The sequence below is a fragment of the Varanus komodoensis genome, unplaced genomic scaffold (genome assembly GCF_004798865.1).
Source record: "Varanus komodoensis strain SLA01 unplaced genomic scaffold, ASM479886v1 scaffold24, whole genome shotgun sequence".
Taxonomy (NCBI): Eukaryota; Metazoa; Chordata; class Lepidosauria; order Squamata; family Varanidae; genus Varanus; species Varanus komodoensis.
The window spans coordinates 302,096-325,474 of record NW_025335641.1 but is presented as its reverse complement, the minus strand read 5'-3'; the positions used below and the strand labels follow the sequence as shown (position 1 = coordinate 325,474).

Below are 23,379 nucleotides of genomic sequence, written 5' to 3'. Positions count from 1 at the left end.
TTTTTATAGAAAGGCAGGGTACAGATAAAATAAAGAAATGAATGATATATTTTAATTAATTATCATCAGTTATATAAATAAATACCTTGCAGGGAATCCCTGACTTACAAAATATTCATACTTCAAACAAGTTGACATAAAGTCTATTAATTTTAAACAATTACTGTGGAAAATCATCACCACCATAGAGAGAGGATACATAGGGAGATACACCATAGAGAGAGAGAGAAGGGGGATACAAAAGGATACAGCTCCAAAGCATGCCTTCCTGTCCTACCCTCTGGAGAGGGAAATCTCTCCAACATTTCCTTGCCACAGAGAGATAGCACTGCTGAAATGTGGCGGTGTGGGGGGTGTTGAGATATTTACAGTTTTTCTACTTTTATCAGAGTTCCACACCCCTAACTCCCCTAAATTTCAACCTAAAATTTCAACCTAACTCCCCTATGTGATCTGACTTACATACAAATCCAACTTAAAGAAGAATTTCCATTTTCTCAGGAATTGAACTGTAACATACTCACAACACACAAGGCTTTTACATGCCATATTTCCAGTATTCCAAGTGCTTCACATATATTCTCAGGGGCAAATATTATAATGGTACATATGTGTGTTTAAACATATGGAATATGAAGTAGTCACTGTCAAGAGGTAGTTTTGCTGATTTTAACAACTGACGGGACCAACAGATGTACACTGAATTTTTTTTTAAACCGCTTCATACTCAACTGATGTTTATGCTTACAACCAATATCACAGGAGTGAACTTTCACTCACACAGTATGACTTTTCTTTCCTCTCCTTCCTGCTGTCCTTTTGGCCCCCTACCTGCTCAGAGGGGATCGCCCAACCCTCTGGAGCAAATTTGGGTAGGCACAGGGGGTCTACAAGAGGAAGAGAGAATAATTCCAGTCAGTGTTGCACTGAAGACAAACACCATTGGGTACAACCGAGTCTTACCACTTTATGGAATCCTAAGTGTGTTCGCAGCTGTAATGAATTGAAGACTATGGACCTCCCAGTCTGTAGTCTTGGCCTCTATGCTATTTCACCTTTCTCATACTCCTCCAAACAAATTGGTACTACTCTATTGATGTAAGAAGCCAATAAACTATCATTTTTTCCAATATACAATATATAAAATGATGCACACAGAGGGTATTGATAAGTAGCATCAGTAATATGCAGGTTGTAAGTGCCTTTTCTTCATTTGCAAAAGGTGTGTTAAATAATGTAATGTCCTTTTAAACAAGTGCAAAATGATTAAATATAATTATAATTCAAATTGAAACAAGTAAGCAATCACCAGATACAGAACATGGTACAATTTCTGAGCAAATATATTTCTACATTCATTCTAATAAATTAATCCTTTTCCCTCATAAGATGAAAAAAGGGGCTTATAACAACAGAGGTGACTGCAAGAAATTTCATTGTTGCCTGGAGCAGGAGTTACCCACCTGCAACACAGGAATGCTTGAAGCATAAGCCTGGTTGTATTCTTGGACTTTTAAATAGACATACAGAACTACATACAACCAGAATTATAGGTGCAAAACAACTGTATATATTTGAATGCTTTTCTACCTAAATCTACTCTGAACTCTTAATTTCCAAAATGCCAATTGCTAGTCCCTTTAAGCCTAGTCAATAAACTAAGTAATTAGAAGAATTGCTTCATTTTGTGTGTGGGAAACTACTGTTGCGACAGTGTGCAAGAGCCAGGTCCATGTGGCTGGTATGAAATAACTTTTGCAATTCCTTGTCAGCAGAGAAAACTTCACTACCTTTCAAAGACTTTATTGTTCTTTGTGATAATAAAGAAGAGATACTATTTTAAGTAGCTCCAATGCCAAGGTAAAATGATCATGTAGGCAGGAATATAATTACATGTATTCAGACTTGGTTCTTTTTCAACGCTCAAAGCTACACAAGTAGGATAATTCTAACCACTTGGATAAAGAAACTAATGCCATTGCTCTTGGGTCTTGATTGAAGCAGTTTGGTAGACTGTACTGGAAAGGACCATGTCTAGTTCTGAGTAATGTCCTCAAAGTGCATACATTTATTCTCTTCAAAATAATAGCTGCAGAAATTTCCAGCTATTATGATTGATGAGGCAACTCATCTCAACTGGCAGATTTTTGTTGTGTCATCAAAAGGCAGCAAATTATTAATAGTAGGCATTCATTATTATATTTTTAACTGGGAAAGGCAATAACATTATTTGCATTTTCAGCTCAAACACCATAATGAGTTGGGTAGCCTCTGAACATCTGTACTCTTCAATAAACAGCATTACTAAACTACTATGTCTGGTGCTATATTAAAAACCATTATATAGAATTACTACCTACAGTTCCATACAGACTTCCAGTTCTGATTGAAATCATCTGTGGGTATATAGTAAAAAAATGAAGGGATATCCACACTTTTACTACTTTTATGTAGTTCCCATCCTGGAAAAAAGCAGGACTATGTAAGAGTGATTAATGCACAACATCTACACCAAATTCATCATTAGCTCCAGGCCGGAGCTGTGTCTCCAAGTAACTGATTACCTTAAGGCTAAAACAAAAGTATAACAAAGAGAAAAAGCAAGGGGCCTCAAGGTGAGGCTTTTGTCCCGGAACTGCCATTTCTCATACACCAAATTTTGAATAGGGCCCAAATGATAACATCTTCCAATTGTAATCTTCCCATGTTTTCTCACTATCTCTTCCATATTTCCTTATTGCGGAAAATCCCTTAAGAAGAGGTCAAGTCACACAAGGACTTTTGATTCTTCATTCTAAGAACCATCTAACTTGAAGTTCACAGTCTGCAAATTGCAGCGTATTTACTTAAATGTCAGTTTTACTTCCGAGTAGATGCCTAGAACTGCAGTGTTCATGTTGTGATGGGCTTTGTACAATCCTGGCAATGTGATTCCCATAATGAATCCAAAAATGCCTTGAACTGCTATTTGATAATTATAGGGGTGTGATACAGGGTTAAACACTGGTGTACACCAAGAAATGCAATCTTCATCTGTTCAAAGACACTATGATTTTAGCAACATGTATGTGTGTGTGTTTTTAAACTAGGAGGGATCAGTATCATCCCCTGTGTCTGTCTTCTTTCCAAGCTTGTACTCACCAGGAAAATGAACATCAAGGTTCTGAAATATTTGAAATAAGGCTGAGAAGTGGGTGTGTTTCTCAGCGGGGGGGGGGGGGTACATTTATTTCCATCTTTTGCGTTTCATGCTCATTCTTACTATGCTATCGTTTTAAGTTTATTTTATGACTCACACAGGAACTTCAGTTGCTGGTCATTATAGAAACGTAATAAATAAGTAACTTAAATATATCACTAAACTTCTTTCCCAATAACTACAGGCTGCCTCTTTGAGCCGTTCCTGAATCGACGTTTCCTCTTTTTCAGAAATCATCCTCTGCTAGCACTCCTTCTGTCTGCTTCCCCCATGAACGGAAAGGAAAGGCGGTGAGAGGAATCCCTCTGTGCTTTGTACAATGCGGGACAAGTCACCGTCTCTTTGACTTGCTGGTGCAGATTTTACACAAAAAGCACAATTCGGAGCCCATCCAGGCATGGATGTGACACGACGACAAAGAACAGCAGCTAAGCCAAGAGTGGTTGAGAAAAGCGCACTGGAAAGTTGCGAGCGAAGGGAAGGGAGGCGGGGAGCAGCAGGTGAGGACCTACGGCGCCTCGCTGGAAAGGTGACACCCACCCCGCGCCGGAACGAATGCCCGTCCCGAGGAGTGGCAGGCGGGCCTCTTTCGCAGGCGCCCGGCCAGTCGGGCACGTACCTCGGCCGGGGCGATGTGGAAGGCGTCGGCGATCTTCGCGTACAGCTCCCTCGCGCTGCCGAAGCCCTCCACGCGCCCCGTGGGGCTGCCGTGCGCCAGCTGCGCGTGGAAGACCAGCCGCACGGGGCCCGGGCGCGCGGGGGCGGCGGCCGCCCCGGCTGGGGCGCTCGCGTTGTCGTCCTCGCGGTCGTCGCCTCGCCCTCGCGCTAAGGGCGCCTCGCCCTCCACCAGCGTGGACGTCTCCTTGGACTTGCCCTTCTTCTTGCCCCTCAGCCCCAGCGGCATCCTCCGCTCGCCCGCCTGCACGCGCCGACGAGGAAGCAAGCCACCGACCCGCGGCCAGCGGCACCTGCGCTGCTGCTCTCTCCTCGCCCCGCTCGGACTCTGCCCTCGGGCGGCGCACTCCCGGTCCCCGCGCCGAGCGGCCAGGTGGTGGCCCCGGCAGCCAATGAGCAGAGGCGCCTTCCGCCTGGGAAACTTCGCGCCCGAGGCTTGACGACGGCTGGCTTCTGCTCACTCTCTCCCGCGTCCTCTTGCTTGCTGCACAGGGTGCCAGCTCTGCGCAAACCCGGCAGGGGCTCTAGCCCTAGATTGCCGCAACGCTTACCTTAGAAAGCGATCCTCATTTATTCGGAAGTACCTCCACTTTTACTCTGAGGGGCTTACTGGCTAGTATGAGGCGGGAAACCTGCGGCCCCCCACATACTGTTAGGTTACAGCTCTCATCAGCCTAGACCATGAGCCGGGTGGCTGGAGACCAACAACAGCCCGCTCCGCACCCAAAAATCTGGTCTAGTGCATGCGCGGCCTCAGTGGAAAAGAGGAGCCCCACTGAAATCAGAGGTTTCTTTGACACCTTAAACACTAGCAGATGTTTCGTGGTACATAATGAAATTGCAGTGCTAAGTGTATGCTGCTCTTAGTGGATCTTCTTAGATGCATGCATGCTGCTAGTGTGCGAATGTGAATCACAAGCAAAAAGCCAACGGTGTTACTATTACGATTACTATTATTTTATACTGTAAGTCGTCCAGAGACGAACCGTAATGGACGGGTTAGAACTACCCTAATGACTAACTAACTAACTGCCTGGGTTTAGGAAAGCGGTTGTCTTTGAGCAGCAGCGTTCTCTGCGTTCTCCTCAAAACAGGACTTGTTTGCATGAACATTTCAGGCTAAAGTGCACAGCAGAGGGGAGCGGACGCGGGAGGGAGAGACGTCTCGCAAGTACACGAACCCCTGGCTTGCAAGGAGGATGTATCAAAATTGTATTCGCTGTAAACAGTTCAGCAGAGGAACATCCTGTGAAAGAGGGCCGAACAAGAGAATTTGTGGAAATCCAAGAATTCCTTACATACTTGAATAATACTTCACACACCCTAGATCTCCTTTATGTGACTCATTTTGTGCACCACTTCCTCCTTGTTCATTCTCTCGTCCCTTTCTCTTGCAATTACTTTTGTAATTCAAATGTAGACATCTAAGTTTGTGTGCGTGTTTTAGCTTACAAGAGTATTCTAGAGCAATTTCAATTTTAGAATTTCGCATGTACACCACAAACTTGAGGCACCCGCATTGTTTAGTGCTATGTGAACAGTAAGGACTGCACTATGCTTGCTTCTTCATTTACCTGTTATCGTCTGTATGCGTGGTACTTCACAGAGTGCTAAAGGATAGGTGGAAGGCTTGCAGCTAATCATTCAGCACGGGAGGAGGAAAACGGACATGAGTAAACAAATAAGCAAGCAAAATGTCACTTCCATGACATGTATGTAGACAGGTTGCTTTCTGATGGAAGGTTCTTAGCACTACCAACTGGAAGGTTCTGTGTAACATTTTTTTTAATGGATTTGCTGCAGTAAAGAAAAAGTGAGAACAAATGGTGAGGGGAATCACAAGTGAAAGTTGTTCTCATCTCAACTCCTGTAAAATTCCATTAAAGCAAAAGGATAATGGCACAGTAAAAGCCTAAGCTAAGGCATTGTTGGTCATAGTAGGGTTTGAGAAAGCATGCATCAAAGTCTTGAAACACCCACTTTTCTCCGGTCTTTCAATCCAATTTTCTTCTTTGGTTTGCCCTATGCTGGTAAATGCCAGTTTGTTCTATTTACTTAACCTCTTTGCTGCAATAAACATACTTTGCACCTTCACATTGCTGAGAAACTTGGGTACATGATTTTACTTGATTTACCTTGTAAACAACTCCAAGCAGAGACTGGGACCTGACCTCTTGCACTCTGTAAAGTGCCACACTCACTGTCTGTGTATGAAATAACTATCATATCAATTACCTGTATAGTGGTTTGTTTGTGTTTTTGGCAACAGAGAAACATAATCTAAGTTTGTATAAAGTTAGTGTGAAGCTAATGCAACAGCATACAAACATTTCAGGGACATATAAAGTATTCCTACTGACATTCAGTATAAATTACAGCTGCGCAGCCAGTGTGCGTGTATGTGTGTGTGAAGAATCCTAGGCTCCATAGTTTTATATACTTACTTCACATTCTGATGTGATGTTGTTGATTAATATTTATTAGTCATTATGATGGTTTTTAAAAATGTTTAGTTTTATTGCTCTAAAATGGAGAGAATAGACCTCAGGTCTAAGGTTATTCCATATCAGAATGTGGCTCAAAGGAGTCCCCCTCCTAGTGGTCTACTTCTAAAATATATGGCCTAATTTATTTCTTTAAAAATGTTTTCAAATATAAGACATTGCTTTGTTTGTAATAAGAATAGCCACTTTTTAAGAAGTTATAAAATGGCTATTGCCTGAGTCTATTTGCCTTTTTCTGAGTTTTTGGCTGAATTGCTGGAGATTATGGAATGCTCATATACATTTCACTGCTGTTTCTCAGTGTTCCATTACATTATATGATTTTGCAGTTTAAACCCTGAGTCATACACCTCTTTGCCTGCTTCCTTACAGTTTGATACAGAAGATAAAGGATGTTGGTGAAAGTTTGAAGGATGGATGCATGATGGAAGCAGCTATTTGAGAAAAAGTTGAAAGGGCGAGAGAGAACTTGTTAGAAAACTGAAAGGCAACACAGAATCTGTTTGGTGAATATGAAGAAAAGGATAACAGAGGGTGAGTTTCCAGATGAAAAGGGGAAGCCATTTGCTCACAAAGTTAAGATGCATACTACAGTTGCAACTGAAATTTAGCAAGTGTTACTTTCCCATTCTTGCATGCCTGTGCTGGCAGGAGCTCCATATATGGAATGTTTGTCCAACTCACTGCTGTAGGGATAGGTAACTTGTGACCCACCAGATGTGACAGGTTTCATAAAATTATCTAGTTAGAATAAGCAAGTGAGATCATTCATATCATACAGGAAACAGGCCTAAAAGATCTGGCTGCAAGAAATCCTGTAATATTTGGAGCTGGAACTAGTGAAAGAGATACATGTAGCAAGGGTATTGATCAATTTGAAAAAAAAAATCTGGCATACAGACTGGGTTATATAGAGGCATGGGACTAAGATCATGGTTTGGAGTTACTGGATCATACTGCATTCATAACATGTTAATTACAAACGCAGTATAAGAGAGTACAGACTGAAACATGAAAGAAAAGGACAAGGTGGGGGGGATCCTTAAATCAATTGCCACCAACACTAATAACCTCATGGGGGACATCTATATAGACTGGTTGACATATTGTTTTTACAAGAGCAAGGTGGTAGGAAAGAAAGCAGGTCACAGCTTTCTATTGAGAAGTGGGAAGCCTGAGATAGAAAGACTGGTGGCTAAGCCATGTATCAATGATGGTGGCAGGTACAGCAGAGCAAAGCATGCATACATTACCTCCGTATATGGTCATACAAGTGCAATTTAGAATTATATAGTGAGGGGAGCAACTGACAAATTAACTGGCTTTTTGAGCACTCACTGGATCATAAATCATTGCGATTGCATTCATTATGAGAACAAGATAATCAAGATATACAACTTCTGTAAAGTAGTATATTTGAGATGGTCCTTTCCTAGGTAATTTCTTAATTGGCATGATTTGTTCTAATCATTGCAACATGAAATTTAGGTTTTCTTGGCTTTCAAGTCAAGAATTTATGTTGTTAAAGCTTTTTAAGGCCTTCTGAATTCTCAAATGTTTTGTGGTATTTTATTTTGCAAAGCTTTAAGCATTATTGTGAAAGAACATTCTAGAGTTATGACTTATGTGCCATCAAGTTATCTCTGACATATGACAAACCTTATCAGTGATCACCTTCCAAACACTGTCCTTGAGAGCCCTGCTGTGGCTTACTGCCTTTGTCTTTCCCTAACATAATTGTCTTTTCCAGATAGTCTTGCCTTCTCATGATATATGACAGCTGCAGTTTTGTTATTTTTGCTTCTAGGGAAAGCTAGTTGAGAAAGATAGGGTACCAAGTGAACTATTCCAAGGTACAAAGACTGAATTAGTCCAAATCCTAACAAGAATATGCTAATAAATATGGAATACAAAACAGTGACCTAGAGACTGGACATCTTCAATATGCCTTCCAGTCCCTAACAATGCGGCAGCATACATTGCGCTCCGCACCTGACATTGCCCCAGCCAAGGTTTCAAATTGCTGTGGTTGTGTCAGTGTGGGTAAACACAGGTTTAAAAGTAGAAAAAGGGTTTTTTTTGTGGCAGGGGAAAGGTTCTGACAGCCATACAGTATCCTTCCCAGGTGCCACATGGATTCTTTGTGCCTGTCAAATGCGAATCACAAAACCTTGCTCTCAGGGTAAAAGAAAAATGCACACACAGCAATCCCCAAATGGCTTGCAATTGTAGTGGAAGGGGAACCAATGTCAGCTGCCACTTGGAAACCTTCAGAATGGCTGGTACTGATAATTGTTTGGGAGCCATCTGGCAAGGGTTTTTACTTCTCTTGACGTGCTTCCAGAGCCAGTTCCCCATATCCACAATGTGAAGAGTAACTCTGGATCAGACGATATGCAACCTCCCATAGGTACAACAATCCTTAGAACAGTCAATGGGTTAGTGAGGTGATATTGGTCATGAAGAAGCCACCTTGGGAAATCTGCCCAGGTTGTATGACAATGACAGCCCATCACAGCTAGCAACTTTTAATGGGTTCTCATGTTAAGCAAATGTAATGAGTTTGTTTGAGAAACTACAATCATGGCAGGGAGCTTGCATTGTTTTACTGGGTCACATACTGTACAGGCTAGTATTAAAAATTTAATGTATACAAGTTTGCCTTATTTTTACATATACTTTTCACTTGACCTTTGAACTCATTTTGAATAAGCATCATGCTAACTGGGAAATAATGGGCACTGTAGAACTTTTTTCTGTCTAAATACTGCTTTTTAAAAAAAAACCCTTTACTTCTTTTTACTGCAGTTATTGACTTGGAATGTTGAAAAACATACAGCCAAATGCACTGTAAATCAAATTAAGTCCTACCAAATTCATTGAAACTTATTCTTAAGGAAAGGTGAATGGGATAATGGCCTTAATACTGCAGCTATATGTTACGATTGAACAAACTGTTCAATATAACTTTCCTCTATTCTTATTGCATATCCAGAAAGACAGACAAATTAGAAACAATATTTTAATTAAAAAAATATGAAATGCAATACATACCATAAAGGATATTTAAATGCTCTAACAATAAGCATAAAAGAAAAAGCAGAAGTTTTCTACTTTCCCACTTCTAGTGTCATGAAAACCAGCATTCTGGATCATTTGCCATTGTAGTCTACAAATGACGTTGTTTCTATCTCATCCTATGAAAAAGTTGCCAATTCACTCCAGTGTGTAGCTCTTAAAATGTTTGTTCCCCCCTAAAATGGTTATATCTCTCTTGTATATTACATTTGCTATAACCTTGTACTGTTCTTAACATCCTGTCAGTTAACAGTGCAGCTACCTAGCACACTTGTTCTAACTAATACGAAAAAATAAAATATGATTTATAAATGTTAATATATTGCAGCATGTTTCAAGACAAATGTTGAAAGTATGTTTAGTAGTCTTATTTTGCCATCCAAGGGTACCAGCCCTATAGATGTCTTTTTGAAAGCTAGATTGAGGGCTTTTTTCCCATTCTTATATCTTCCTTCAGATAATTCAGGGTGGATTGACAAATGTTTCAGTTATTTTACCTTAAACAATTTACTGTTCATAGAATATACAAGAAAATTAAACCTTGAAAACACTGGAGTTGTAAAAAAAAAAAGCTAATTGTCTTGACAGTTGTTCAGATAGCCTATCCCCTGATATGTTTCCTCAGCAGACAGGCTACATATTTTGCACATATGTTCCAAGGGACATTAAAGCAACTGTTTTGATGGCTGTTTCTATCTTGAAATCCACTAAGTCAAAAAGTACACCTTGGAATTTCCATCAGACCTGCATGCTTACTGCTAAAACACTATCATCTTTTTTGGGGCTCATGAACATTTCAAGTGAGATTTCCTGCCTTCTGCTGTGTGCAATATAAACAGAGTTTATGGGTATATAAACATAAGCTTTACAAACCTTACATAGATTCATATGAATTAAAATATATCACATAGACAATCAAGAAATATCTGAAAGTGCTTTGAAAGTTAAGCACTTCATTTGAAAGATATGCATGGGAGGGTCTCTCCTCCCCCAATTTTACATGTTACATATAAGCAAATACTGAATAAAATGTTCTGAAAGGGAAGATCCCATACATAGCAAGTGGTTTAGTTTTATGCTTGATTGCAAATTTTTCTATTTTCTCCTTGTATTCTCATGCAGCACTGCATAATTCCCTTTCCCACCCACACACAAACAATAAAAGTTCCACAGTTATAGATTGCACTTTTACAGCATAAACCTGAAAGTCTTAATTTTCAGTTTCCTTTTGGAACAGTTCACTAAAGTACATTTCTTATGAAACAGGAAGATTTCTCCTGAGTACTTCTTTTGACGCTGGAGCTATACTGTCTGGGAAGATTACTTCAAATTCTATAATTAAGTCACCTCGTTGCTCAGGATTTTTGGGAAATGGTAATCCATATCCTATGATTCTTCTTCTCATACCAGGCTTCACAACTTCATTTACTGTCATAGGTATGGTTCGACCTTCTATTGTTGGTACATTGACTGAAGTGCCACATAAAGCCTAAAAAAACATAAAAAATTAACTCAGGAGAAGCAGCATATATTCAATACCTGTGAGACATTAAAATGTACTAATTATAGAGACAATATTTATAAAATATAATTCAGGAGAACAGTTAGGATGTATCCTACATTTGCATTGTATCTCCTGTACTGAAAATATCAGAAAAACTTTTAATAAAACCATTTGAAGAAAAGAGGCCAGCTCTTGCACAAACTATTATACTGCGTACTCCAGATTCTGATATTACAGAATGGTTTTATGCATTTTGGCTCAAAAGCTAGTCCCACTGTGTTCGTGTTCAGTGACTTAATTTTGTAAATGGAATACAACAGCCAAAGAAATTTGCTCATACACTAAAATAGCAAGTGCAGACAGCAAATTTTAGTAGATAAAGTGCACATTTATAATAAGAAAAGCCAGTACTGCATTACTTATTACAGGATGAGAAACTTCCAGCCACAGACCAGATCCAGTCTATGAGGGCTCCCCATCCAGGCCACTAGCTTCTGTTGTTGGCATTGCTCTTCTCCCAAGGCCCAACTAGTGCTCAGTGCCAAAGTCAGTGTTTATTGAATGCTGAAAAGATGGGGTCTCAAGAAAGTCTCTCTCTCTTTTGTATGGAACAGGGCAATCTTTCTTCAGATCAAAGATGAATTTTATGCTCAGTGACAGAGAAATACAGTATCTCTTGAGCACAGTCCAGGGTACAGTGGTACATTTTGAAGCATATGCATTCACCATGGCAATCCCTACAGCCAGGTTGCCAGGAGATTCTTAAATTACAAGTGGATGTGCTGAGCACATCAACAAACCAATTCCATTGCTAGAAGCAGATCTTTCATAAAGTTAATGGGTCATATTTAGCCATTCAAAACCAAGCCACCATAAAATACTTTGTATTACAAGAAGTAACAATATATTTTGCTGAAAAATCACAAACAACTGTTAAGACTACAGCTAGACTAAGTGGGAACAGATAATCCTGAAAGGAATGGAAGGTGACTATGGTCCTGACAAATACAAAAAAGCCAGCACTGTATCCCTGTGACCTCTGGCACCACTATAGCACTGCCTGCATTCCTGTGACTTCTGTGCCAGGGAAAGGTTGCTCCTTTCACCATGCTCAGAGAGGCATGGAAAAATCATTCTCTGCCCCTTTGTTAAAGTAATCAGATGCAGGCTTCAGGAGAGAAAGGCCAATTCCAACATTATCTGGACACTGGTGGTGTCTCAGGAGACAATCTGACCCTATCAGATGCCATAGAGCAGCTCCACTGGGCCTGTTTCATGGAACCTCTTATGCATATTTTTAAAACTATTGATCTTCTTCTTTAGCTAGGAATGAACTGTGCAAACAATAGGAAAATCCATTGCACTTATTTTATTATTTATTAGATGTTAATCTCGCCTCATTATCCATAAGGCTCCCTGTAAGTGACAGAATGAAAATGAAGCAGCCCCTACATATATAAGATTCAATGTGGATATCAGTCCTATCTTGCAATTAAACCAACCAGTTTGGGATGCAGACCAACTCTCAAACTGCATTTAAAAAACAGCGTATGACATTGTGATTTTTATTGAAATGAATATTAGGAAAAATGTTTGCATTGATTTGCTACATAGTTCACCTTAGTTTTATTATTTATACCTCTAGGTATAAACATAATTTGCCATCCACAGATGACTTACACAGTACGTATCACATTATAGGGCCCAGCTCAAATTAGGCACATCTAAATATGGATGTTTTTTTCCTAATTCAAGTTGATAGCCATTAAAATGGTGCTATTTTGTTTTGTGTTTAATTCTAGAGGCAATATAATGTGAATACACAAACATATTGTGGATATATTAAGAAATATAATACTAATTTATAGAATGCATTTATCCAATTGTGTTGTTTAACATTACATCCAAACCATTTTAGCATTGCTTATTGCTGCTCATACTGATACAGTGCTGTTTTGTAGAGCAACACCAGGTGCAGTCAACTACTCAAGAGCTACCAAAGTAGAAGGAAAACAAATCCTGCATTTACATAGAAATGGCTTATTTGCAAAAACAAACAAACACACAAAAACCAAAACAATATTTCTTACATACTTTATTGGGGTACTTTCCCACTTTTTGCTCTCTCATGTTCAGTTTCTGGTTTTGTTTTTATATTCACTGTATTGTTTGAAGAAGCTTTGTGAATTTGCTACCATAATTTACTATAACAGCATACCTTCACTCTACAAAGATTCAAAGAATACAAGGAATGACAAAAGGAGGATCAGAAAACTTTCCTACTGAGCTGAAAGCAGGCTTACCTGTGTCTTTCATTACAGGTATAATGGACAATGGCAATGTAGATGGGAGAAGCACAGAATGCTCAGCCTACAGACATTGGTGAAATACAGGCTTAACTTGAAACATTATGTGTTTATGTCATCTTATAGTTGTGGTTGTCCTTCTTCCACACAGTACAAATAAACTACCCATCATAAATGTTTTGATGCCTAAACAGATGCTCACATTTCTAAAGTATAAACAGAACACATCAGGTATGGCAGTGGTGAAGAACTTCCAGCTCATTAGATGTTTTGCCTTATAATTCTTATCATCCTCCACCACTGGCTATGCTGGCTAGGGCCAGTGGAAGTTATAGGCAAAAACATCTAGAGGGCCACAAGTTGTCCACATCTGACCTATGGGCTACATCAAATTTAATTCAACCCTGACTGTAAAAAGCCCAACCAAAAAGTTATGAAGTTTTAACAATAGAGTTACAAAATTTAACAAGGTACTCACCTCTCGTAAGCTTATCTTTACTGGGTAAACAATATTTGAGCCATCCCTTTTGAAGTGAGGATGTATTTTATCTTTAATGACAAAAACAATATCAGCTGGGATGGTGTTGGGTGTTTCATCACCTTCTTTGGGGAATGTAATTTTGGTACCCTCTTTCCATCCTCTCTTGATATCAATAGTAAGGATTTTATCTTCTGTTCTAACACTTCTACCATCTGGGTTGAGCCTTTTTCGGGAAATTCTCATTCTTTTTGTGCAGCCATGGTAAATCTCTTCCAATGATACTTTGAGTTCATGGATAACAGGGGGGTCTTGCTTTCGGCGGGGTTGGCTACCAACAGTGTTTCTTTCTCTTGGAAATCCATTCATACCAAAAGTAGTAAATGAACCAAAAGGATCTCCATCCACCTCCATGTCTTCACTATCCCTGCCACCAGGCATCCTTCTACCAAAGAAGATTTCAAAAGGATTTGCACCACCAAAAAATGCTGCAAATGTAGCATGTGGATCTCCATGAAAGGTATAGCGGAAGGTACCTCCTTGCCCATCTGGTCCTCCAGCACCTCCTTTTAGTCCTACAAAAAGGTACAAACAAGTTTAGTAATGCCCATCTTAAATAGTGACATTCGCTGAGGCATGCTAGAAGCCATCTTAAGCTGTAGCCCTATAAATACTTCCTTGGGAGTAAGCCAGCCCTGTATTTAATTCATCTGTAGCCAACATGGAATGCAGGCTACTGAGTAATTTTTTCAAACCAATAACTCTTTGAGGCTTATTTATAAGGCTCAAATAAGTCTAAGCAAACAAAATTAAGATCAGACTATGCATCATATACAGCACAGTCCAATAATGCACACACTTATTTGGAACTAGGTCCAACTGACTTTAAGTGGACTTACTCCTAAAGTAAATGAGGATAGGATTGTAGCCGAAGAGACCACAAAGCACAGAAGTACTACAAACCATGCAAAAACTGAGCTTTATAAAGAGAACGTACAAAGTTATGCTATCACATTTATGCTGACAGTTACCTTGACTATTTCAAGCTTGCCATTTCTTCCTACACTATGGCACCCACCTACTCCCTGTGATTAATTTCACCTACACATCCTTACTAAATTTAAAAATTTTCTCAGCTTTGTATTCTATCTAAAAAACAACTGAGTAGGCTTTGCTTAGGCCTGTAGATTTAGTTCTAACTCATATCTGCTTCTCAGAAACAAACATCCATAGCGGTTGCACTTAAATAGCACATTATCATGAATAAGGCATTACACTCCTTCCTGATACAAGCAGGGATGGATAAAGAAATCATGAACCTCCAGTCATGCTTTCTGCAAAGTGACATGCAAATCAGGAATACTGTCTTGTCCCACTCCAGACAAACAGCATTATAAACCAAGAACTTATGATTCTGGCTTGTTCAGGAAGAAAAGCTAGGGTTCCTAACTTGAATGTTCCAAAGATTTGTGATTTGCTCAGCCTAGTGCATTGATAAGTCACTAAAGAGAGAACCAGTGGAGATGATCTTCGCCTCCCTGTCCTCCCACCCTGCATTATTGTTAGATGGGCTTTTTTGGCTTTCTAGCAAAGGTATTTGGGAAGGGGCGAGAAAGAGGCTGGAAAGACCCCAGGAAAGCTCACATCGTGGCCTCTCCAGTCTCATTTTCTCCTTCTGACATCCACCCCTTTTGCTATTCCCCAAGGTTCCCCCCCCCCCGCCAAACTTGGAGAGGTAGCAACACCACTTTTCCATGCTGGCTGTGCAGGAGAAGGGGTACAGAAAAGGTCTGAAATCCTCTTGCTTTCATTAGATGGTTGTTTTTAGTTATCCAGTGATGGCATACAGAGGGGAGGGGAAAGGCTGAAGGAACTGTGGGATACTTTATACCCTGCCTGTCCTACTCCACAGCTTGACCCAAAATGACTATTTTAAGCCCTCTTTGTAGTTGGATTTCCAGCCTCAGACCAAATCTAGCATGGTGCTTTCTGTTCTGGCTGGAAAGGGATTGAGGAGAGGGTTTGGCCAGTCCACAGCACTGTCTCTTGGACCTGGGAACCTTTAGTATCTTGTGACCCTTCAGATGCTCTCTAAGGGCCATATGGTTGTTTTGTAAGGTGGCAATGGCTAGATGCTCTAGCTCAATACTACTCAGCACACTTCCTTTTTATTATTTACATATTGACTGAAATACAAATCTTTTCATATTTTGAGCATATCGGTATTGAAGAGTTCAAGACAACACATTAGAATGAAGACTACAGATATATCTATTTAACACTTTAATATAAAATTAAAACACTGCCCTGAATATCTGCACTGACTAAGGATCTCTAATATTTTTTCTTTCTTTTTTTAAAATGAGCTTGTCTTTTCATATCATATTAGAAACTTAAGTAAACATGCAGTCAAGTAAGTTTAATATGCAAAAAATAATTCACATTACCCTACCATCTGTACAAATCCCACAATTATTTGGGAGAAGCCATGATGGTTAAACAGATAAAAAATCAATATGTTAATGGGATGACAGTCCCAACAAAGTTTCTCTATGTGCCATTGTTTTAGCACAGGTTAGGGAACTGGGCCCTCTATAAATTCTGGAGTATTACTTCTCCAGCCATCATAGCCATTATTCAAGGATTATGAGGATTGTAACCCAAAACATCAAGGCAGTTGTTTACCCCGCTTTAACACAAAGCAAGCACTCGTAACACCCACAGGTTAATACCAAGATGGCCTCTCTGTAGTTTTGTATCCTTATCCAACCCATCAGCTAATCTATTGGTAATAACAAAATCAACACATTTATATTCCCATCTTTTCCCTGTTACACGGGATCTGATGCAACTTCTTGATCCTCCTCTCAATTTTATCCTCCCAACAACCCTATGAGGAGGTTTGGCCTAAGCATTAGTGACTGGCCCAAAGTTACCCAGTGAGCGTCATGGCTGAATACAGAACAGAGCCCAGATCTCCAGAGCTCTAGTCCAACACTGTAGCCACCGCGCCACCCTGGTACCACTCTGATCTCCTGGCATACTTTGGAACAGAGTTGGGGAACCTGTGGCACATCAGATATTATTGGAGTAACCCCCCCCCTCAAATACCTGACCATTTATAAGTCAGGTATGAGGTGGCTCAGTATACTCTGACAACATTTGGAAAGCCACAAGTTTCCCATCCAATGTAAAAAATTTGCAGTGGCCCACAACCTTGCAGCAATAGCTGATAACAAAGTCATAAGCTTTTTTAATGACATACAACACTGCAGTGATTATACATAATATAAGATCAGATGAGGAGGCCTGTCTGAGAGAGTCATCCTTCAAGGAGTTGAAGAGGAGAGCAACTAGAAGAGAGGCCTTCTCAGTGGTTAAATCCCATTTATGGAATGGCTTTCCAAAGCAGTTCACCTGGCACCATCTTTACAATCTTTTCAGCGCCAGGCAAAAACAATCCTCTTCTCCAGACATTTTTACAATTGATTATCTATTGTTTAATTTTATGTTATTTAGACTGATTTTTGTTTTAATTCATTTTAACTTATTGATATTTGACCCCTCAGCTTCATATTGTCTGTTTTATTGTATGTTGTTTTCATGTGTTTTAAAATTTGATGTTGTTTTTATGTGAAATGTTGTAATCCACTTAGAGAGTCCTCGGCCTAGTTAGAATATAAGTTGAATAAATAAAGCTGACTACTCTTTATCTATGAAAATACAAAACCCAAGCAACACAATGAACATTTTTTATCACATCTAAGGGTAGAATTCAACACTGCACTAAGAGGTTTTTTTCCCCTGCTCATCCTACAACCAACCCCACCTTGAAGATCTGCTCTGGGGGATCTCCCAATCCTCTACAGCACATGTTGAAAGGGCAGAGGGTAGACTGCATGTTGGGGTAAAGTACATGTGTATATAATTTTACTCTTCAGCATGAAATTTCAATTCCCCAAATTGGGAATATAAATTTGTATCCAGCAGTGCCCTTCCACTAACAGTATAAACACTACTGCTGAATGCAGTTTCCCTTCCTTTTCTTCACCTCCTTGCATATGCCCCAAATCCATTCTGGAGGACATGCAGGAGACTGCAGTGGGGAGAGACAAGAGGAAACTTTGTTGCATAAGTAGAGCAGAACATAAATATAATCCCATGGATAACATAGGGTTTCGCCCATTTTACCCAAATTGGATGAATTTATTTTCAATTTTTTTTCACACAGCAAATGAGAAAGACTATATAGTTCAACTATATTCTGAAATTTTAAGGGACTTATTTTGTTATCAACTTAGAACAAGCAAACCAGAACCCAAATTCCTTCTCTAAATTCAGAAATAATAATCTTAAAAACTGTGAACACTCCTGTTAAATTGGGATTTTGAATTTTAACCCTAGTCTTAATTTACATCTAAATATACTAATGGGTAATGCCAAGCCTGCTGACAAAACATACCATCTGCTTGGTGGAATGACACTTCCTAGAATAGATAATGGATAGGTTTTGCTGAAAGGACATCAGGTTCCATAGCTATTAAAATGAACCTTAGATAGCATCAAAGTTTTAACTGTCACCCAGATTCACAGCTGCATCAGCTCCTTAAAGATATTGACACTTATGCATTATATACAAATACTATAAATGCACTTAAGTTTTGTGACATTTCCTTCTGCTTCCTGTACCTTAATTTCCTGTAGTAAGAGATCAAGTCAATTTTGCTATTCAATGAAGTGATAATGGAATCAGAAATCACATACTGCCATATGAAAAATGAAATAAGAGTCTAGGGATAGACAATTGGACTGAAAGAGGGCCTGAAAAATGTCTGAAGAACAACGACCTTTGACTTTAAGAATAAAACCATCTTTTTGTTTTTATAAAACAGAACAGAATGTTGTATACCTCCAAAGAGTATAAGAGAAATTGCAATCCTGGAACTGCAAAATCGCAACTTATCATTTATATTGTATGGATCTCTGAAAAATGCAATTTTCTCATAGTAGTTCATCACCATAAGATCAGTTCACTTGTTTTAAATAGTTCCTTAGGTCTTAAGCACATTCTTTTAAAATGACCAGTTCTGTTACACTGAGAGAATATGTTGCTAAAAACAAGTATCCAATGGCTGCAAGGAAGTCAACTTCGTCAGCAGAATAAAAGCTGGCTCAGAATCTCAAACAGTATTTTAAACCATAAAAGCAGCAACTCCATTCTGAGAAGCAATCTGAACTAAAAGTATCTTTTACAGTAACTGTTTTAGGTTAAACTCACTGTTTCTCAATCTCTTGGCACATTTGCACTGTTTACAATTAAGCTGAAAACTAGTCCTGGTATTTCATGACATCAGGAAAATTCTTTCCTTCTCAGGCAAGATGCCAATAGTAGCCAAAGTATGGACACCTAGACCCAGTCTAAGAAAGATGATCTTTTAATGCAAGCTTTTTATATAATAAACATATGGGATATTACATCCTGATGATATTTTGTGTCGGCCTGAAATGGTGGGACAAAATAAACCCATTAAACAAGCCATACAGTATGCTTGTATAAACACAGTATTGCAAAAGTTCTTGCAAGAAGAAATTTATTAGGGGTCAATCGTGCATTTTAAAAGGTGAATGAAAGATACCTTTGAAACAAAATGTATACCCTAAATTAGTGCATATTACAGACTCTCAGAGCATGACTTACATGGATCTTCAAATTAAGTTACTAAAATGAAATGGTCAAACCTGCTTTTTCCACACATTTGATTAAAAAGGTTTCTGTTTCAATGTAAAATAAAAGATGTAGAAAATTAGCTTACCTTCTTCTCCATACTGATCATATATTTCTCTTTTTTGGGGATCACTCAACACCTCATAGGCTTCTGCAATTTCTTTGAATTTGTCTTCTGCATGGGGAGATTTGTTCTTATCTGGGTGCCATTTAAGGGCTTGTTTTCGGTAGGCTTTCTTGATGTCTTCGTCAGATGCCCCCTTTTCAATTCCAAGAACGGAATAATAATCCTTCCCCATTTTGAATGTTCAAAAAGTTTATTCCCCTTGATATAAAAGAGTCCTGTATCTCAGCTATACGATGTTGCTGGAAAAGCGTTAACAGAAGTCACAAGAGCTGTAGTTGTAGCAGCAGGCAGACCCCTTGTCACTTATACAGATAAATATACACTGAGGCAGAGATACTGCCACTAAGATTCCTCCCAATTACACTACGTGTCTCAGCTCTTTCTAGAACAGCAAATGCTGTAAGACGTCACTTCCCAAGCTAACTACAGCCAAAACTCTGCAGTGTTTTCTCTCTATACAGTTAACTGTTCAGTGTCCATCTCCCTTTTAAGATAAATGCATTCCTAATCTAATAGGGTTCTGCAGCCGCTTATGTGCAGACCAACAGATTATAGAGAATTAATATACTGACAATATAACAAAGAACTAATGAGTGTAAAAAATAATAATGATATAAAAAAATCTGACAATACTGTCAGTTCTAAAAATCCATTTGTAGGATGAGAGCTATGAACCACTAGAATGAAAATACTTTATGGAAAATACAAGGGACAAACATTAGATTTGATCAAATCCCAAGCCAGATGAGACCCCGTTCAAGATAGTTTCTGGTGCTCCATGAAGCAAAGCAGGCTTCTCTCCAAAGTGGGCAGAACAGAGGTTTATCCCTGTATGAAGCTTTGTTCATGGTTTTGCTTCAGAAAGCTAGGAAGTATAGTACCTTTTGCTTGCTTTCTTTAAACAAGAATAGTACTTTTTGATTGTTTTCTTTAAACACTGTTTACGGGTGGAGGGAGGGGGTTGAATGACTGACAAATTCACCTCCTAATCATACAGCATGTATGATCAGGGCCTTTCTAATCACTGTGCTTTGGATTAGGGTAAGAATTGGACCACAGGATGGCCATTTTTCAACAGGCCAAAGTTTAGCATGAAAAAAGCCTTCTATTGGTTTTGAATCATCATAACTCCGTATCCCCTGCCTCTGTCTTTCTGAAATATTGCAGATTCCTTGCCTGGAGACATCTCTATGTTGTACAGGTAGTCCCCGGATTACGAATGAGTTCTGTTCCTGAGAAAATAGAAATTCGTCTTTTAGTCAAATTTATATGTAAATTAGACCATATATAGTGGGTCTTTCACATTCGCAGGGGTTAGCAGTGCAGGACCCCCATAAAGCGGAATATCACTTGAAAAGCATGAATATCTCTAGCCTCCACTCCATCCAAACTCATCAGCACCTCCTCTTTGCGACAACAAAACACTGGAGAACTTTCCCGGAAGTCAGGAAGACATGCTTCAGAGGCCCTCCCTCTCTCCCCTTTTATTTCTACTCTCTCTATGGTGATGCTTTGGAGGCCACTCTCCCTGTTCACTTCCTCTCTCTATGATAATGTCAATTTTCCACAGTATTTTTTTTAAAAAAATAATAGGATTTATGGCAGTTCACTCATAAGTATTGGTTGTTCATTACTTGGGGACGGCCTGTATTCTATTTTCAAACAAACTGCCCCCAAAATGAGTGAGAGGAAAGATAAAATAAATCACTTCCTCCAGTTATGAAAACTCCTACACAAACCCCTGCACCAATTTTTCTTAAAATCTGTAGGGTTTTTTGTTTGTTTAAACTGCAGGTCAACTCTATGCTGTGTCATTTTCAGAAGACCAGTCTACAAGAAACACAGGGATAAGCACACCCTTTTATGGCTATCCTCAAAATGACGCAGCTGTTCTTGCATAAAAATCGCAGCACTTATTCATCTGAAAACTGGCAGACATGATTCCTCGGAGGCAGTAAGTTTCATCCAATTTTGCTGCAGAATTAAAAAAAAAGTTACCAACATTCCCCTAAAAATAAAATCACAACAGCACAAAACTACTGCACCTATTTATTTATTTTTGAAATATGACAGGCATAATCCCTCCCTAAGAGGCTATTATATTTACAAATTTCATCCACTTCTGACAAACAGGAGGCAATTAATATTTATTTATTTATTTATTTTCCTATAATACTCAGAAAAGACAAATCTATTTTGGGCTGCATTAATAGATTTCCAAATGATATTTGGGGAAGGTATGGCACTGGGGGTTTAACAGGTCATTGCAGAAGAAGGGGGGGCAGATGGCTGATATCTGTCCCCTCTTCTGGTTTCTCTTCCAACCAACTGATACCTGGTGGTGGTGTCAACCACCCTTCAGGCTTGGTGGTGCCATTGTTGAATGCCAGGTTGGCCCAAAACAAAACACCCCTTATCCATGATCTAATCCTGGATAAAGGGGCAGACCTGGCATGTATCATGGAGACCTGGGTGGGAGAAGCAGGGGCTGTAGAGCTTTTTCAGGTGGTGCAGGGCCTTTATACTCTGGGCCTAAGACAGATCCCGTCACACCAGCAGCAGCTCATTGTGACAACCTTTCCCAGAACTTTCTATTATTATGGCCAGAGGACATAGACAAGGTGCCTGGACAAATCCATCCCATCACCTATTTAAACCCTTTCCCTTCATGGCTGATCACCAAAGTCAAGGATGGGATGAGTACTTGGGTCCAGAAAGTTGTTAACACCTCTTTGAAGGAGGGTCAGGTTCCTTCCCTGCTTAAAAGAGATGGTGATCAGACCTGGCCTGAAGTTGGCAAACCTGGACCCAAAGATTTCGTCCAATTATAGTCCAGTAGCAAATATCCCATTCTTGAACAAAGTGCTCAAGCGGGTGGTAGCTGGACAACTCCAGACTCTCTTGGAGGAAACTGACCATTTGAATCCATTCCAGTCTGGTTTCAGGCCTGGTTATGGAACTGAAATTGTCTTGGTTGCCCTGTACGATGACCTGTGCAAGGAAAGGAACAGGGGGAGTGCATCCCTGTTGGGTCTCCTGGACCTCTCATCAGCTTTTGTTACCATCAACCATAGTATCCTTCTCAATAGGCTGGTTGAGTTGGGGATTGGAGGCACTGTTTTGCAGTGGTTCCACTCCTACTTGGCTGGTCCATTCCAGAAGGTGGAGATGGGGGATTATGGCTCTGCAACATGGCAGTTATGCCATGGAGTTCCATAGGGCTCTATTTTATTCCCCATGCTGTTCAACATCTACATGAAACCACTGGGAGAGGTCATCTGAAGGTTTGAGCTGAGGAGTCACTGGTATGCTGATGTCACCCAGCTCTACCTCTCTTTTACATCTAATCCAGGTGAGGCAATGGCTGTCCTTGACCAGTATCTGACCAGTGTGATAAGTTTATTGGCCTTCATCCAGCCTAATTCAGATAAGACAGAGGTCCTGTTGGTAGGTGGTTCGTCTTTCCAGGTAAGTGATCTTTGTCTGTTCTGGACAGGGCTGCACTCCCCCTGAGGATGTAGTTTGGCAGTGCTCCTTGACCCAGAGTTATCCTTGGAGTCCCAGGTGGCTACTGTGGTGAGGAGTGCTTTCCTCCAGCTTCGGATGGTCAATCAACTATGCCCTTACTTGGATGAGCAAAGGCTAGTGACAGTTACCCATGCTCTATTAACCTCTTGATTGGGCTATGATAACATGCTCTATGTTGGGCTGCCCTTGAAGATGGTCCTGATACTTCAGTTGGTTCAGAAAAGAGCAGCCAGGCTGTTAACAGCGACTGGCAGA

At 39.8% G+C, this 23,379-nt stretch overlaps 2 protein-coding genes across 8 annotated transcripts in view; both read right to left on the bottom strand.

The window, feature by feature from the left end:
• GIPC2 (GIPC PDZ domain containing family member 2) overlaps window positions 1–5,607 on the bottom strand; it is a 29,454-nt gene extending 23,847 nt beyond the window's left edge. The window contains exon 1 of one of the 3 annotated variants that reach the window (XM_044432435.1): window positions 5,449–5,607. Coding sequence is in view for 1 of the 3 variants with exons in the window: in XM_044432433.1 (XP_044288368.1) it covers window positions 3,819–4,103 (285 nt within the window). In the remaining 2 variants the exon portion in view is untranslated. Of the gene's footprint in view, window positions 1–780; window positions 884–3,818; window positions 4,104–5,448 lie in introns of those variants that run through there. The other 2 variants (XM_044432433.1, XM_044432436.1) reach the window with 2 other exon arrangements.
• Window positions 5,608–9,386: 3,779 nt separating this feature from the next.
• The window catches only part of DNAJB4 (DnaJ heat shock protein family (Hsp40) member B4), a 33,404-nt gene continuing 19,411 nt past the window's right edge, over window positions 9,387–23,379 (bottom strand). For 2 of the 5 annotated variants that reach the window (XM_044432336.1, XM_044432333.1), the window contains exons 2-4: window positions 19,558–20,828; window positions 13,745–14,319; window positions 9,387–10,945 (exon numbers count right to left, since the gene is read on the bottom strand). In XM_044432336.1, the coding sequence (XP_044288271.1) occupies window positions 10,712–10,945; window positions 13,745–14,319; window positions 19,558–19,768 (1,020 nt within the window). In that variant the 5' untranslated portion in view covers window positions 19,769–20,828 and the 3' untranslated portion in view covers window positions 9,387–10,711. Of the gene's footprint in view, window positions 10,946–13,744; window positions 14,320–19,557; window positions 20,829–21,453; window positions 21,571–23,379 lie in introns of all 5 variants that reach the window. The other 3 variants (XM_044432337.1, XM_044432334.1, XM_044432338.1) reach the window with 3 other exon arrangements.